Here is an 18,487-nt window from a genome sequence, read left to right as displayed (position 1 = left end):
GCGTTCTAAGAAATAGTTTTTGCAGAATCACCCATCATGGTTGTAGAGAATATCAGAGGCGGTCGGGTCCTCAAAGGTCTCTAAGTCAGAGACATTGTCTTGAGAAGCCCTTGGGGCTCTGTAGAGGCATTTCAGGGTTTTCACAACATGTGAAAACTATTCATTTATTATCAACACACTAACAATTATATCAATTATTGATACATTCTATTTATTTTTTTTATACAGCAGGTTCTTATTAGTCATCCATTTTATACACATCAGTGTATACATGTCAATCCCAACCTTCCAAATCATCCCACCACCGCCACCCCTGCACTTTCCCCTTTGGTGTCTGTACGTTTGTTCTCTACATCTGTGTCTCTATTTCTGCCCTGCAAACCGGTTCATCTGTACCATTTTTCCAGATTCCACATATACGCATTAATATATGACATGTGTGTTTCTCTCTCTGACTTACTTCATTCTGTATGGCAGTCTCTAGGTCCATCCATGTCTCTACAAATGATCCAATTTCGTTCCTTTTAATGGCTGAGTAATATTCCATTGTATATATATACCACATCTTCTTTATCTATTTGTCTGTCAATAGGCATATAGGTTGCTTCCATGACCTAGCTATTGTAAACACTGCTGCAGTGAACATTGGGGTGCATGTGTCTTTTTGAATTATGGTTTTCTCTGGGTATATGCCCAGTAGTGGGACTGCTGGGTCATATGGTATCTTCTATTTTTACTTTTTTAAGGAACCTCCAGACTGTTCTCCATAGTGGCTGTTATCGATTTACATTCCGACTAACAGTGAAAGAGGGTTCCCTTTTCTCCACACCCTCTCCAGCATTTGTTTGTAGATTTTCTGAAGATGCCCATTCTAACCAGTGTGAGGTGATACCTCATTGCAGTTTTGATTTACATTTCTCTAATAGTTAGTGATGTTGAGCAGTTTTCAATGTGCCTCTTGGCCATCTGTATGTCTTCTTTGGAGAAATGTCTATTTAGGTCTTCTGCCCATTTTTTCATTGGGTTGTTTCTTTTTTTAATATTGAGCTTCATGAGCTGTTTGTATATTCTGGAGATTAGTCCTTTGTCCATTGATTCGTTTGCAAACATTTTCTCCCATTCTGAGGGTTCTCTTTTCATCTTGTTTATAGTTTCCTTTGCTGTGCAAAAGCTTTTAAGTTTCATTAGGTCCCATTTGTTTATTTTTGTTTTTATTTCCATTTCTCTAGCAGGTGGGTCAAAAAGGATCTTGCTGTGATTTATGTCATACAGTGTTCTGTCTATGTTTTCCTCTAAGAGTTTGATAGTGTCTGGCCTTACATTTAGGTCTTTAATCCATTCTGAGTTTATTTTTGTGTACGGTGTTAGGGAGTGTTCTAATTTCATTCTTTTACACGTAGCTGTCCAGTTTTCCCAGCACCACTTATTGAAGACACTGTCTTTTCTCCATTGTATATCCTTGCCTCCTTTGTGTCATAGATTAGTTGACTATAGGTGTGTGGGTTTATCTCTGGGCTTTCTATCCTGTTCCACTGATCTATATTTCTGTTTTCGTGCCAGGACCATATTGTCTTCATTACTGTAGCTTTGTAGTACAGTCTAAAGTCAGGGAGTCTGATTCCTCCAGCTCCACTTTTTTCCCTCAAGACTGCTTTGGCTATTTGGGGTCTTTTGTGTCTCCACACAAATTTTAAGATTTTTTTGTTCTAGTTCTGTAAAAACTGCCATTGGTAATTTGATAGGGACTGCATTGAATCTGTAGATTGCTTTGGGTAGTACAGTCATTCTCACAATATTGATTGTTCCAATCCAAGAACATGGTACATCTCTCCATCTGTTTGTGTCATCTTTGATTTCTTTCATCAGTGTCTTATAGTTTTCTGAGTACAGGTCTTTTACCTCCTTAGGTGGGTTTATTCCTAGGTATTTTATTCTTTTTGTTGCAATGGCGAATGGGATTGTTTTCTTAATTTCTCTTTCTGATCTTTCATGTTAGTATATAGGAATGCAAGAGATTTCTGTGCATTAATTTTGTATCCTACTACTTTACCAAGTTCATTGATTAGCTCTCGTAGTTCTCTGGTGGCATCTTTAGGCTTCTCTATGTATAGTATCACGTCATCTGCAAACAGTGACAGTTTTACTTCTTCTTTTCCAATTTGTATTCCTCTTATTTCTTTTTCTTCTCTGATTGCCATGGCTAGGACTTCCAAAACTATGTTGAATAATAGTGGCCAGAGTGCACATCCTTGTCCTATTTCTGATCTTAGAGGAAATGATTTCAGTTTTTCACCATTGAGAAGGATGTTTGCTGTGTGTTTGTTGTATATGACCTTTATTATGTTGAGGTAGGTTCCCTCTACGCCCACTTTCTGGAGAGTTTTTATCATGAATGAGTGTTGAATTTTGTCAAAAGCTTTTCTGCATCTATTGAGATGATCATATGGTTTTTCTTCTTCAATCTGTTAATGTGGTGTATCACACTGATTTGCGTATGTTGAAGAATCCTTGCATCCCTGGGATAAATCCCACTTGATCATGGTGTATGATCCTTTTAATGTGTTGTTGGATTCTGTTTGCTAGGATTTTGTTGAGGATTTTTGCATCTATATTCATCGGTGGTATTGGTCTGTAATTTTCTCTTTTTGTAGTTTCTCTGGTTTTGGTATCAGGGTGATGGTGGCCTCACAGAATGAGTTTGGGAGTGTTCCTTCCTCTGCAATTTTTTGAAAGAGTTTGAGAATGGACGGGTGTTAGTTCTTCTCTAAATGTTTGATAGAATTCACCTGTGAAGCCATCTGGTCCTGGACTTTTGTTTGCTGGAAGATTTTTAATCACAGTTTCAATTTCATTACTTGTGATTGGTCTGTTCATATTTTCTGTTTCTTCCTAGTTTAGTCTTGGAAGGTTATACTTTTCTAAGAATTTGTCCATTTCTTCCAGGTTGTCCATTTTATTGGTATAGACTTGCTTGTAGTAGTCTCTTAGGATGCTTTGTATTTCTGCGGTGTCTGTTGTAACTTTCATTTCTAATTTTATTGATTTGAGTCCTCTCCCTCTTTTTCTTGATGAGTCTGGCTAATGCTTTATCAATTTTGTTTATCTTCTCAAAGAACCAGCTTTTAGTTTTATTGATCTTTGCTATTGTTTTCTTTGTTTCTATTTCATTTATTTCTGCTCTGATCTTTATGATTTCTTTCCTCTTACTAACTTTGGGTTTTGTTTGTTTTTCTTTCTCCAGTTCCTTTAGGTGTGAGTGGAGATTGTTTGACATTTTTCTTCTTTCGTGAGGTTGTATTGCTATAAACTTCCCTCTTAGAACTGCTTTTGCTGCATCCCATAGGTTTTGGATCGTTGTGTTTTTGTTGTCATTTGCCTCTATCTTTTGATTTCCTCTTTGATTTCTTCAGTGACCTCTTGGTTATTTAGTAACATATTGTTTAGCCTCCATGTGTTTGTGTTTTCTACATTTTTTCCCCCTGTAATTGATTTTTAATCTCATAGCATTGTAGTCAGAAAAGATGCTTGATATGATTTCAATTTTCCTAAATTTACCAAGGCTTGATTTGTGACCCAAGATGTGACCTATCCTGGAGAATGTTCCATGTGCACTTGAGAAGAAAGTGTAATCTGCTGTTTTCGGATGGAATGTCCTATAAATACCAATTAAATCTATCTGGTCTATTGTGTCATTTAAAGCTTGTGTTTCCTTATTAATTTTCTGTTTGGATGATCTGTCCATTGGTGTAAGTGAGGTGTTAAAGTCCCCCACTATTATTGTGTTACTGTCGATTTCCTCTTTTATAGCTGTTAGCAGTTGCCTTATGCATTGAGGTGCACCTATGTTGGGTGCATATATATTTATAATTGTTATATCTTCTTGGATTGATTCCTTGATCATTATGTAGTGTCCTTCCTTGTCTCTTGTGACATTCTTTATTTTAAAGTCTATTTTATGTGATATGAGCATTGCTACTCCAGCTTTCTTTTGATTTCCATTTGCATGGAATATATTTTCCCATCCCCTCACTTTCAGTCTGTATGTGTCCCTAGGTCTGAAGTGGGTCTCTTGTAGACAGCATATATATGGGTCTTGGTTTTGTATCCATTCAGCAAGCCTGTGTCTTTTGGTTGGAGAATTTAATCCATTCACGTTTAAGGTAATTATCGATATGTATGTTCCTATGACCATTTTCTTAATTGTTTTGGGTTTGTTTTTGTAGGTCTTTTTCTTCTTGTGTTTCCCACTTAGAGAAGTTCCTTTAGCATTTGTTGTAGAGCTGGTTTGGTGGTGCTGAATTCTCTTAGCTTTTGCTTATCTGTAAAGCTTTTGATTTCTCCCTCGAATCTGAATGAAATCCTTGCCGGGTAGAGTAATCTAAGCTGAATTCTCTTAGCTTTTGCTTATCTGTAAAGCTTTTGATTTCTCCCTCGAATCTGAATGAAATCCTTGCCGGGTAGAGTAATCTTGGTTGTAGGTTCTTCCCTTTCATCACTTTAAATATGTCATGCCACTCCCTTCTGGCTTGTAGAGTTTCTGCTGAGAAATCAGCTGTTAACCTTATGGGAGTTCCTTTGTATGTTACTTGTCATTTTTCCCTTGTTGCTTTTAATAATTTTTCTTTGGCTTTTTGTCAATTCGATTACTATGTGTCTTGGCGTGTTTCTCCTTAGGTTTTGCTTGCTGGACTTGGGTGGCTATTTCCTTTCCCATGTTAGGGAAGTTTTCGACTGTAATCTCTTCAAATACTTTCTCGAGTCCTTTCTCTCTCTCTTCTCCTTCCGGAACCCCTATAATGCGAACGTTGGTGTATTTAATTTTGTCTCAGAGGTCTCTTAGGCTGTCTTTTCATTCTTTTCTCTTTATTCTGTTTCACGGCAGTGAGTTTCACCATTCTATCTTCCAGGTCACTTATCCGTTCTTCTGCCTCAGATATTCTGCTACTGATTCCTTCCAGTGTATTTTTCATTTCACTTATTGTATTGTTCATCTCTGTTTGTTTGTTCTTTAATTCTTCTAGGTCTTTGTTAAACATTTCTTGCATCTTCTTGATCTTTGCCTCCATTCTTTTTCTGAGGTCCTGGATCATCTTCACTATCATTATTCTCACTTCTTTTTCTGGAAGGTTGCCTGTCTCCACTTCATTTAGTTGTTTTTCTGGGGTTTTATCTTGTTCCTTCATCTGGTACATAGCCCTCTGCCTTTTCATCTTGTCTATCTTTCTGTGAATGCAGTTTTCGTTCCACAGGCTGCAGGATTGTAGTTCTTCTTGCTTCTGCTGTCTGCCCTCTGGTGGATGAGGCTGTCTAAGAGGCTTCTGCCAGCTTCCTGATGGGAGAGAGTGGTGGTGGGTAGAGCTGGGTGTTGCTCTGGTGGGAAGAGCTCAGTAAAACTTTAATCTGATTGTTTGCGGATGGGTGGGGCTGTGTTCCCTCCCTGCTGGTTGTTTGGCCTGAGATGACCCAGCAATGGAGCCTACAGGCTCTTTGGTGGGGTTAATGGCAGACTGCAGGAGGGCTCACGGCAAGGAGTACTTCCCAGAACTTCTGCTGCCAGTGTCCTTGTCCCCGTGGTGAGCCACAGCCGCCCCCCAACTCTGCAGGAGACCCTCCAATACCAGCAGGTGGGTCTGGTTCAGTCTCCTATGGGGGTCACTGCTCCTTCCCCCTGGGTCCTGACACACACACTATTTTGTGTGTGCCCTCCAAGAGTGCAGTCTCTGTTTCCCCCAGTCATGTCGAAGTCCTGCAATCAAATCCTGCTAGCCTTCACAGTCTGATTCTCTGGGAATTCCTCCTCCCGTTGCCGGACCCCCAGGTTGGGAAGCCTGACGTGGGCCTCAGAACCTTCACTCCAGTGGGTGGACTTCTGTGGTATAAATGTTCTCCAGTTTGTGAGTCACCCACCCAGCGGTTATGGGACTTGATTTTATTGTGATTGCGCCCCTCCTACCATCTCATTGCGGCTTCTCCTTTGTCTCTGGATGTGGGGTATCTTTTTGGTGAGTTCCAGTGTCTTCCTGTCGATGACTCTTCAGCAGTTAGTTGTGATTCCGGTGCTCTCCCAAGAGGGAGTGAGCACACGTCCTTCTACTCTGCCACCCTGAACCAATCTCTTACCACTGATACATTTTAATATTAAAACATGTACAAAATGCATATGAATATTCAATCCTCATCTACGTATTTACCTGTATAACTTTTCAGTACTTTGGAATTCAGCAAATTAACCGTGAAGGTCTCCCTACGACCTCATGTCCATCTCAACATGGAGAAAACCACCTCTGTATCACTAAGTTGCTGTTAAAGCCCACGAGGAGGTAAGCCCCGACGTGGATGTCACGTTTGAGACATCCCTGTTTGCAGCATGGTCAGATATCCAGCAAATAGTGTGTGTTCAGTAAGCAGCCGTTCACAATGACAGCAACGTTAGCAACAAAAGCGGACCCTTTGGTAGTCAACATCACTCAACAACCCAGAAAACTGGTCTCCAAGAGCTATTTTCTTAAACTTTTCCAAGCAGAAAGTAAATAAATATGAAAAATGTTAAAGGTTTAAGGTGAAAGTGAAGAGGAAATGAGATACTTATTTACTTTGTGAACTTTCAATTTCAAATTATTCATCCTGCTTGTAAAATACAGTTTTTAGTTCTCCTCTGGAATGGAACCTTGAACAAAAGGAAAGATGGATTTCATATTCTGGTGTAGGTATGGAGAATGGTGCCAGAATCCATGAGCCTCTGATCCCAAAGGCTCTTCCAGACAGGTATTTCAACTTGTGACGAGTGCAATAACCAATCCAGAGTCTTTTCACGTCCGCGTACAGGGAATGATTATCCTAAGAGACGTTAGCAATTATTTTCCAGCGTGATGTAAGCTGAGGCAGCAGCGCCAAGCCAGTGTCCTTGTCAAACACACCCCAGCCTCCTGGATTACTTCACTCACGTCACCCTGATTAGGATGCGTGCCGCGTGCTGCTAAATACAATCTGCCACCGAATGCCAAGCACTTCAGAACTAAATTAGGAAATATGTCCAAATACACAGAATGATGCTGAGAGCTGTAAGTGGGTCTCTCTCTTCCTTTATGAGGCATGAGATTCATCGTCAACATAATGCTCTTAAATGAGGCAATTCTATCTCCTAACCCTCCACCTCTGAGAGCAAAATTTAATTCAGGCAGCAAAAGAATTAATAAAGATGATTAGCATCATAAAAACATTTTCATGGGTGGAAGTATTTTTGACAGACTCAGGAAGTATGAGACTAAAAACAAATTTTAAAGGGCTATTTGGGCACAAAGGGCCACATTAAGAGAGTTGACACTGATCTTTGCCCTGCAACATGATGAAGAGATGAGGCCAGAGTAACTGCTATTCCATTTGTTTTCTTTTACAATCATGTGCCACTTAGCAACGACTACCTTTAAGATCATTTATGCCACTGAAGTGTGAGAACCCAAGAATGCAACGTCAACACTTAAGAGTCCATTTTCATCTAAAAGTAAAAGACATTCAAGCAGCCCTTCTCACCACATACCCCTTGCCCAGAAAGACACAGGAATTGATGAAAAAGTACCAAACAATTTCCTGCCCAATCATTCCTGTCAGCAATAAGCATGGCCCTTAGGAGATCCCGTTAGAGAAGTAACAGGAGAGCAATGGGTTCCTCAATCCATTTCAGAAACCCTCAGCTCCCAAATAGCCTCCAAGGACAGACCAGCTCAACACGACTCCACAGGTAAAGGAAAAAGTTTAAACCACCTAACTGCTTAAAGAATCAAGGGGGCTTCCCTGGTGGCGCAGTGGTTAAGAATCTGCCTGCCAATGCAAGGGACACAGGTTCAAGCCCTGGCCTGAGGAAGATCCCACATGCCACGAAGCAACTAAGCCCATGCGCCACAACTACTGAGCCTGAGCTCTAGAGCCCGCAAGCCACAACTACTGAGCCCACGTGCCACAACTACTGAAGCCTACGCGCCTAGAGCCCATGCTCCGCAGCAAGAGAAGCCACGACAATGAGAAGCCCGCGCACCACAACAAGGAGTAGCCCCCGCTCACCCCAACTAGAGAAAGCCTGCACACAGCAACGAAGACCCAACGCAGCCAATAAATAAATAAATAAATTTAAAAGAAAAAAGAATCAAGGAACGTGGGTGCTGGACAGGAGACCAAAAGTCACATGTCCAACCCTCCTCATTTTACAAAAAAGAGGCAGATGAGCCTACTGTCTTTAAAGAACCATGGGTTCTCCCTCAAATGGTAGCAAACAAGCCAAGAAGGGGCACATATCAGTGTGTGCTGTAGCTCTGTCCACCCTAATGGTGGTCTGATAAGGCTGTCAGTCCCACTGCACTGATTCTAGGTAAAGCATGTGATTCTAGATGAGGTCATTCATCCTCAAAGCAGAGAGCTACAAAATAACTTAAACGAAGGCAGGACCAGACAGAGCTCTGTTTATTCCTTCTGGCCTCATTTTGTTGTGACCCTTCTGTAAAGCCTGTGAGAGGAAAGATGTTAAGAACTGCTAGGAGAATGGGATGCACTGCCATCCTCCACTTTCCAAGGAACACCTACTATAGAGGGCAACAGCTATCAAAATCATGAAGGCACAGCACCCTCTGACCCAGCAAGTCTTTACTTTGAGGAACTAATCCTACAAATACATTCATGTGGACCAAGTGTTGGTCACAACAGCAAAAGACTGGGAGCAAGCTAACATCCATCAATAGGGGGTAGGGTCGCAGAATTACTTAAGGTACAACTACAAGGTGCAATATCATAAAATTGCAAAAAATAAAAAAAACCTACCAGGAAGTTCTTTATTATGTTATAAGAAATGATGAAATCATCTCTAAGAGATTCTGTTGCACAAAAAAGCAAGAGGCAGGACAAAAATAAGAGTATTTTACTATTTATATTTTTTAGAAAGAGGGGATTGAGGGCATGTATGGACAATTTGCTTACATATGCATAAAAAATCTCTGGAAGGATGTGCAAGACACTGGCAACACTGATTTAGCTGCTCCAGGAAGAGAAACTGGGTGGCAGGTTGAAAAGAGTGGGAAGGAGTCATCCCACTGCACACCCTTCCTTTCATGTCTTTTGATTTCTGAATCAGGTGAATGCATTACCTAGTCAAAAAATACTTTTTTTTTTAAGATGTTTAAAGATCTGCTCTTTTAAGAAAGAGTGCAAATAGATAATAGCCTTTTTTTTCCCTACAACTTTACGTGGCCAAAGAAAGAACATGCTGGCAAACCCAAGCGTGGCCCCTAATGTTAGAGCACTAACACCTTCTCTGAGCCTTCCTACCAGAGCTGGAAATGACTGAACCAGCTGTATTCACAAGCCTTTTCTTAAGATTAAATGGATAAACTTCTGCTAAGTTACTTGGTTTCATTTCCTTAGAAAACTAAGTATGTTTACTAACAGAGCTAAGTTACTTGACAAATACCCGTCTGCTGAAATCTGTGCACAATGTTGTTTTAATGCTCCGATGCCAGGACACAACTGGTGCTCTGTAACTCTGTGATAAATACATGACAGGCTGGCTAGTAGATATGTGAACGGATGAGTCTGAACCATTATGACTGATGCTCAGACAGCTGTGGTGTCTATAAAATGCTAATGTGATCATCATGTGGTGTAAAGACATTTTCCAAGTAAACAAAAGTAACACTGCTGAAATACTCCTACAGGTCAGGGAAATTTCAGTTCCTGACTAAAATTCTATTACCAACATTTGAACTTCATGTCTGCTTTTATCACAGTTAATCAACAGTGGACTCTAGCTAACCCCCAGTTCTGTATCAGGTACAAAGGAAGATAAACCAGACTCTGCGTTCTCATAAAGCCTTCATCTGAATCGTAAACATACAGGCCCAGAGGCACAGACACAAACCCTCACATGGACACAGCTCCAGGCAAACTCTACTGCTCCCAGTCTCATACCAACCTAGTAAAACGTGCTGCCAGGCCGGATGGAGACCGACAGGACCAAAGCGTGGAGCTCACAAGCAAGGTGACACAGAGCCTGCACATAAGACTGAAGAATTATGACAGTACATTATGGGGTGGCAGGATGCTACTAAAATCTCACAGAGCCACCCATTACATGGCTTAATTCACACAGAAATGTTGGTTTTTGTGAGGAAGCAGAAAATCCATTAAACATAATCAGACAGAAAGTCCTACCTCTGCAAAAATAAGGAAAGTTTCACAGTTAAAGCTTGGCTTCCCTCACGTTCAAGTGGGTGGCGTTCATGTTGGAAAAGCATCTCAATGCAGTTACCACCAGCACTACTAACAACAACCCATCCACCCACACAAGTGTTTGAAGGTTTGCTGGTGTACTCAAAATACTTGCATGACTAAATGCTACTGTCAGATTTCAAAGAGGCACTTAAACACATTCTTGTAGCAAATTTACTTCCACTCTTAATTTTAAAACACCAATGAAAACTACCCGCTAACAAGTTCTTAGAGGGACTATAAACTTTTAATAATGAATTTTTATCAAATTAACAGAAGAATCAGCTAATTCTTATAATTAATGCTTTTTAATTGGGTTGGAAATATTGAGAGGCATCCAAGAAAGTGCTTACTTACATCAACACCTAAAGGATGCTCCCAGTCTATTTTTTTTTCCAATCTAATTTTGTGCTGAGCTATCCCTTTAACTGGTTTCTCAAATATATCCACTGCAACTGTATCACTATAGAAACAGATCCACTCAGGTAAGTCAGAGAAGTAGAACCTGTTAGGTGAAAAGTTTATTAAAAATACGAAAAATTTAAACCAGGCTAGGATTAAATAAACTATCACCTCACTACACTGAGAACTCGAGAAATAAGTGAGATAACTGAAACTTGAAAGCATGATGGATGAAAAATTAGAAAGCAAACAGTCTCTCTCCTCTCATCAAATGAGCTCACCAGGGATCAGAAAAGAAAGTGTTTTCGAAGGCCAAGAAAGGAAACTGCCTTAGGAAACCAACTGCTGTCCCTTTCCCCCCACGTCCTGGGAAGACAAAACACAGGAATGACTTCATCACAGACTTTCCAGCTAAGATATGCTGACTATGCTCCAGCGAAGCAGGCCAGCTTGAGCACAAAGGGGTCCCTTCTCACAGTGAGACTGAACTAAGCCACATGTAGTTTCTACGGCTTCATGTAGCTTCCTGGGTGAAGCACATATAATTGGAGTCCATGTTGCAAAACCAGTGAACACCTAGATAGGTGAGATTTGACCTTACAGGTGGCTGCACAGGAGAAACAAGATGTAAAAATCACCACCAGAGGCTAGACTCAAACTATGAGAGCTAGAAAGAACAGGAAGCACACAGTGATCGTTAACTCCAATGCCAGGTACTATGCTTAAAGCTTTACACATATGTTTTCATTTAATCCTACAATTCTGTGAAGTAGGTACCATTATGAACTCCCTTTTACAAATGAGGGAACTGAGGCATAATGAGGGTTAAGCAACCTGTTTAAGGTCACACAGGGTAGCAGGTGGTAGGCCTGCAGCTGGAACGCAGACGGTGTGCATCCAGAGACTGGCTCTTTTCCAGTTCACAACACTGCTACGTGAAAAGGGCCTCCTTCCTTGGGAGAAGGACGTCGTCAGAGGAGCTGCTGGCTCAGAGAAGTTCCTTCCCAGGGTTACACCCACTGCCAGCAGGGTCAAGACCCAGCAAACTGGAGGAAAAGCAAAATAAAACGAACCTTTATCCCTCTCCCCCGACTCCACTGGAAGAGAAAGAGTTCTGTAAGTCAGTTTTAAGACTAAGTACTTGGCCTGCAGTCAGGATGGTAAAATACTAAGCAGTGATAAAATTGAGTCATTATGCAAAGAATTTCAATTAAAAACTTATCTCCTTGTTTCTGGCTGAAAGAGTATCAGAGACACTTTTACAAACTGTGGATAAGAATATAAATTTTGATGCAACCTTTTTAGAAGGCAACTTGGCAATGTCCATCAACCCTCTGACCAAGCAACATAACTGCTAGCAATTTATCCTAGAGATTTACAAGTTGCAACACACACTGTAGCGCTGTCTATAACAGCCCAAACAGAGAAAGCAACCTAAATGCCCACTAGTGAGGAGACTGGTTAAGCAGACTACGGGTTGTAAGCATCGCTGGAATTCTAGGGAGAGGGAGCTCACATGGAATGCTCTCCAGGGTACATTACTGAATAAAAACGTTGGGCACAGAACAGTATGTACACTATGATCTCATTTCAACAAAGGTATGTTTTTTAGTGTATAAATGTACCTATATATGCATTAAAATTTTCTAGATGGATACCTAAAAACTGTTAATAGTTTCTTCTGTGGAGTAGGGCTGGGGGAAGGGAAGAGAAAGAAAACAATTACTTATATCATTTTCAACTACCTGAATTTTTTTTAACCAGGCTGATATATTTGCCTGAACACATCTTTTAAAAATATATTAGAGATCTTTAATTTTTAAATTGCCTTTAAAAAAATAAAATCCAAAATCTTTTTTGTTAATTGCACATCTTGCTATTTTTGTACCTTGTTTCCTTCGTACACCCATCCCAGACTCTTCACACCAAAAGCAGCCTGGTTGGAGGAGACGTCTAGACATGTGACAGGCTGCCCGTAGACATAATGGAGGGTTCTGGCAGAGTCTTCGGCTTTTAGCAGGTATACCAGATCTCCAGCAGTGGCTACGGCCACAGGATACCTTCCAGTATCTGGAACTATTTCAAGGTAGTCAACCTGTTAAAGAATAAGAGTCATTTTAGTCCTTCAGGTCTCGCCTACAATTCATCCTGACTTGCTCAAAAATACACAATTCCTCCTACACATCAATGAGAAGACCAGCAACCCAACAGAAAAAGACGGGCCAAGGGCCAGTTCACAGGAAGTGAAACACAGCTCCTACACAAATGAAAAGGTGCTCATCGTAAAAGAAACACAACACACTCCTAACAAGAGAAATAAAAGGTGAAAATTCACCAAGATAGCATTTTCATCTGTCATATCAGTAAAGGTCAATTAGTCTGATAAGACATTGGGCTGGAAGTGGAGAGGGGACAACCACATTTATGGATCCCACTAAGGTTGGTGGGATGTAATCTGGTCCAAAATCTGGGAACACTTAACACAATGTCAGATGAGCATAGGCTCTGACACAGCAAGTCACTTCTAGGAATTTATTTACAAATAAACGCACATTTATGCAAAACGACTGTGTACAACATTATTTGCTGTAGCACTATTTGGTCATAGCTAAAAACTAGAAAACCCTAAACATGCCTTACTAAGGGACTAATTAAATTACTTACAGTACATCCATGTATTGGAATACCATGTGGTCACAGAAAAAAGCAGGAAGACAACCTTTATAAACTCATACAAACGGGGTCACCTCTAAGATAAATTTGGGGGAAGAAAACAAGGTAACAGGATTCACAGTGTGCTACTATGTGTAAAGGTGGGGCAGAGGAAGCCTGTGACACGCTTGTCTTATACGTGCACAAATCTAACTAACAACGGCTGCCTTCAGGGACGGAAATGAGTTGTGGGACAGAGTGGAAAGGAGATTCTTACTGTAAACCTTATTGTTTTTTAAATTCTGAACCACGAGGCTAGAATAACTATTCAAAAATAAAAGTTTTTATTTTTTTCACAAGAAACTGAATAAATAACATAAAATTCACTCAGTTCCAAATTAGCCAAAATCACATTTTATTTATTTGTGCAGTACGCAGGCCTCTCACTGTTGTGGCCTCTCCCGTTGCGGAGCACAGGCTCCGGATGCGCAGGCTCAGCGGCCATGGCTTACGGGCCTAGCCGCTGAGCGACATGTGGGATCTTCCCGGACCGGGGCACGAACCCGCGTCCCCTGCATCAGCAGGCGGACTCTCAACCACTGCGCCACCAGGGAAGCCCCAAAATCACATTTTAACATTTGTGCAAATAGCAAAAATGTGTTCCTAAAAGGTTAAAAGCACCCGAGTTATCTACTTTCTCCCGGTTTCAGTGCCATCCTAGGGTAGGAAGGCCACTGCAAGCACTTTTATGCCACACAGTCCTCCGGCCGCATCACTGCTACTACTTTCTCTAATCTGCGTAGGTATGAGGAGCTGCCTTTAAGAGTAACTTGCTTTCCTATGTTCGTTAAGTGGCACGCTTCCCCCGAGTGCAGTTTACATCGGGTTTTCACCTCCCTGAGTAAATTCTGAGAGTACAGAAGCAGAAGGTAAGCCACCTATGTGATTATGAAAATCCATGGTCCCTGACAAGAAGCCAAACGAGTTCAAAGACCTGAATCCTGAGAACTGTCCAGAAGCGCTCGAGAGAGTAAACATCTGGGTGGCTCTGCTAGCCCTGAGGACCCACAGTGTGAGTAGCGGCCCCACATCCCCAGTCGAGGGCCCATCGCGAAGGACAGCTGTTCTAGGCCAGTATGACCACCTGGGAACACTGCCACTGTGATTCAGGGAGCCTATCTGAGGAAGACAAAGATGGCCCAGCAGCCCGGGCCAGGGGCTGCCTTTTCCAGAGACAGTACATTCTGTGGCCAGCCCTCATCCAGGGTGAGAAATAACACCTGAAGAGCGTTATAACACAGGGCTCCAGCAACGGCTGCTTCATTCCTCTCTCCCCCATCCTAAAAATCACTTCTTGCTTTCCTAAAATCAACATCCTCAGTCTAGCCATTTAATTCACCTTCATGCTGGATGTGTGACAGACCAAGAGGCTCAGACTGACTGCGGTTGTGCCATCTTCTGGGAACTGTAAACAACTTCAGAAAGCTTCCGGTCGATGCCAGGATGCCACCTTATTGCCAAGGCCGGATTTGCACTTTCTGAAGGGACTCACGTCTCAAGTAATTGTCTGAGTTCATATAGCTATTGTTGATCTACAGTGTTCTTTAGGCAGAAACCAAATAACAAGCACTATGTAGTTTTGAGAACAGACAGAAATATGGTACTTTCACATTTTTCTAATAAAACTCCAAGAGAAGAAGACAGCATCAGGCAGTTTTGAGAACACTACACTAGAACCGCAGAGGCTGAGCATTAAAGGCACAAGCAGCTTACAGAGGTGAAGCAGTGATGCCATGGCTTTTTAGTTATTCATGTCTAACAAGATTTTCACCAGGGGGAAAGGGAGAGGAACAGGATTTGTTCCAGGTCAGGCCATCAATTCATTATTCAGCGTTGGCTTTTCTGTTCACTCCCCCACCAGTGCCAAAATCAAGTTTGCTTTAAATTAAATCCAAATTCAGCATAGACAGATTTCAGCTCTTCCTTCTTACCACCAAATCATCTCCCACCATGCAAATGTTGAGGCTCATGTACAAGTGAACTCAGAAACAGGCTCTATGTAATGAACTAGTAAGGTTAACTGAGCTTCACACATGACGTCATGGAACACGGCTACCCGATTAACACTGACTTGAATCTATACTCACTCAAGAGTTACCCTTAATGCCAAGTGAGAAAATCTTCGGATGGAGAAAGTGTAGGATGGAAACTTTCTTTCCCATATAGCCTGCGATGGTACCACTGAACTCATCTTCACTTATGTATCAGGCCAGATCCTGATCTCAGATTTCCAGGGGTGAACGTTCTGTTAATGTGAAGGAGGCTGAGGACCACAGTGATGAGAAACTGCAACCCCGATGTCAGCCTTGAGGTCAGAATCACAACTTCTTATCAGGGGCAAGTCAATTCACTGCTCTAAGATTTTATTGGCTGCTTGGTAAATGAGGAAAATACAACTACTTATTTTGCAAGGCTGTTGTGAGATTTATGGACATGAGGCCCACAGAAAGCCCTGAGTGAATGAGCACTGCCAACATCATTACTATCTGTTTATATCAGACCCAGAGATTCTAAGAATGAAAAATAAAATGACCAGACTAAAAGCTCACCAGTTTCTGAACTTCAAATTCTGCAGCTATTTGCCAATATCCCTCCTCATTGGGGCGTAACATTACGACATCAAAAGCAGAAGCTGTGGCAACAGTTGCATCTTCCTGGCTGAGGGCTAGTGCTTGTATTCTTGCATCATGCTCAAAACGATGAATAGGATACCTTCCAGTCCTTAGATCCCAAATATTAAGAAATCCTATGTAGAAAAAAAATTCAGGTAACAATTTTAAATTCATTTAGTATGCACAATTATAAAATAATCATGCAACATAAAGAAAATATAAAAGATAAATAATAAATTAGTAAAAAAATCTGCATTACGTATAACAAAGAGCCTATTTCCTTAATATATAAAGAGCTTCTAAGATTCAATAAGAAAAAAGCAACTGAAAAGTGAGCAAAGGACATGAGTGTGCTATGGTGTTCATAGAAAAAGAAATGCAGTTGACATATAAACATTTAAAAAATAAATATAAAAATTCACTCACAATTAGAAAAATAAAAACTAAAATAGGATACTATTTTTCACCAATCAAATTGACAAAGACAAAAAATTTCATAAAACATTTTGTTTTTGAGGATATGGGGAAACAGGCTTTCTCTTAAATTGTTCACAGGAATGTGAACTATTTCAACTAACTCTGGAGGCAATTTGATAATATCTACCAAATCACAAATGTATATAAGATAGTTACTACGTTTTAAATTATGTCAAAAGATTGGAAGCTACCTAAATGTCCACCAATAGAGAAATACTTAAATAATGGTACCTCCATAGTTTGGAATTTAAATAAAATGAGCAATTAAAAGAGTCAGCCTTATACACGAGCTATATAAAATGATCAACAAAATATACTGTTAAATGAAAAAAGGAAGGACAGAATAGTGGTGTAGTATGCTATGTTACTTTTGCATTTTAAAAAATGTACAAGCACACATACACACAAATGTATACACAGAGTATCCTGGAAGGATACTTAAGAAACCTAACAATGAAAAAGAAATTGTTAAGAATTGTTAAGGCCTCTAAGGAAAGAAACCAGGGAAAAGGGAGAAGAGGAGAGAAATTTACTATAACAACCCCTTGTATATTCTGAAAAATTTCCCCAAAATTATCCTTGCCAAAAAGATAAATTTTTAAAAAATACTTTTATGAGAGATCTAAGAAGAATGGGAGGCCATAATTGTTCAGTAGTTTTAACATATGGAGTTCTTAATTCATTCCCTTATTTGTCTATGCAACAGATTTTTTTCTAGTTTTGTTAAAATATAATTGACACAGAACATTATATAAGCTTAAGGTGTACAACAGAATGATTTGATATATGTATATACTGTGAAATGATTACCACAATAAGTTTAGTTAACATCACCTCACATAGTTACAAATGTCCTTTTCCTTATAATGAGAACTTTTAAGATCTATTCTCTCAGCAACTTTCAAATATACAATACAGTATTATTACCTATAGTCATCATGCTGTACATTACATCCCCAGAACTTATTTATTTTATAACTGGAAGTTTGTACCTTTTGACCACCTTCAACCAATTCCTCTACTCCTGGCAACCACAAATCTGATCTCCGTTTCTATGAGGTTCTTCTTTTTTTTAAGATTCCACATATAAATGAGATCATACAGCATTTGTTTCTTTCTCTTATCTCACTTAGCATAATGCCCTCAAGATCCATCTATGTTCCTGCAAATAGCAGGATTTCCTCCTTGGTTATGGCTGAGTAGTGTTCCACTGTATACATACACCACATCTTCTTTATCCACTCATCTGTCAACGGACACTTAGGTTGTTTCCATGTCTTGGCTATTGTGCGTGAACACGAGGGTGCAGATATCTCTTCAACAGTGATTTCATTTCTTTCAGATATACACCCAGAAGTCAAATCGCTGGATCACATGGTAGTTCTATTGTTAATTCTTTGAGGAAACTCCACACTGTTTTCCACAGTGGCTGCACCAGTTTACATGCCCACTAACACTGCATGAGGGCTCCCTTTTCTCCACACCCTCACCATTTGCTATCTCTTGTCTTTGATGATAGCCATTCTAAGAGGTGAAGTAACATGCAAGGAATTATTATTGAGCACTTTTTATATGCCAGGCACTGATCTAGACATTAGCAACATCTGAAAACTGCCACTAACCCACATTCTAAGAGGTTCTTATAAGTATTTTACATCCCTCCTCACCACCACCTTCTTTTAGCCACAGTTAGCAGAGATGTTTTATTTTGCATAGTCTAAAACACGAGCTTGACTATCCCAGACTTGTTAAAAACCATGATTTAAGGAATTCCCTGGCAGTCCAGTGGTTAGGACTCCACGCTTCCACTGCCGGCGGCCCGGGTTCAATCCCTGGTCGGGGAACTAAGATCCTGCAAGATGCATGGGTGGAGCAGTCAAAAAAAAAAAAAAACAAAAAACAAAAAACACCACGATTTACCCACATACTATACACCCTTCTCCCCAGCCCCCTGAATGCTGCTCCCCAGATGAATTCCTCTTCCACACAGTGGCTGTGTCTCCACCCTTCTCAAACTGTCTACAGCAATGATA

The 18,487-nt window shown here is 40.5% G+C and overlaps 1 protein-coding gene across 2 annotated transcripts in view; it reads right to left on the bottom strand.

Moving 5' to 3' along the window:
- Positions 1-18,487, bottom strand: part of FBXW8 (F-box and WD repeat domain containing 8) — a 114,198-nt gene that overhangs the window by 32,664 nt on the left and 63,047 nt on the right. For both annotated transcript variants that reach the window (XM_079941911.1, XM_079941910.1), the window contains exons 6-7: positions 15,915-16,111; positions 12,542-12,748 (exon numbers count right to left, since the gene is read on the bottom strand). In XM_079941911.1, coding sequence (XP_079798037.1) covers positions 12,542-12,748; positions 15,915-16,111 — 404 coding nt within the window. The remainder of the gene's footprint in view (positions 1-12,541; positions 12,749-15,914; positions 16,112-18,487) is intronic.

This window comes from Stenella coeruleoalba (assembly GCF_951394435.1).
Source record: "Stenella coeruleoalba genome assembly, chromosome: 14".
Lineage (NCBI taxonomy): Eukaryota > Metazoa > Chordata > Mammalia > Artiodactyla > Delphinidae > Stenella > Stenella coeruleoalba.
The sequence above is the reverse complement of the archived record's forward strand: the minus strand, read 5'-3'. Positions and strand labels throughout refer to the sequence as shown.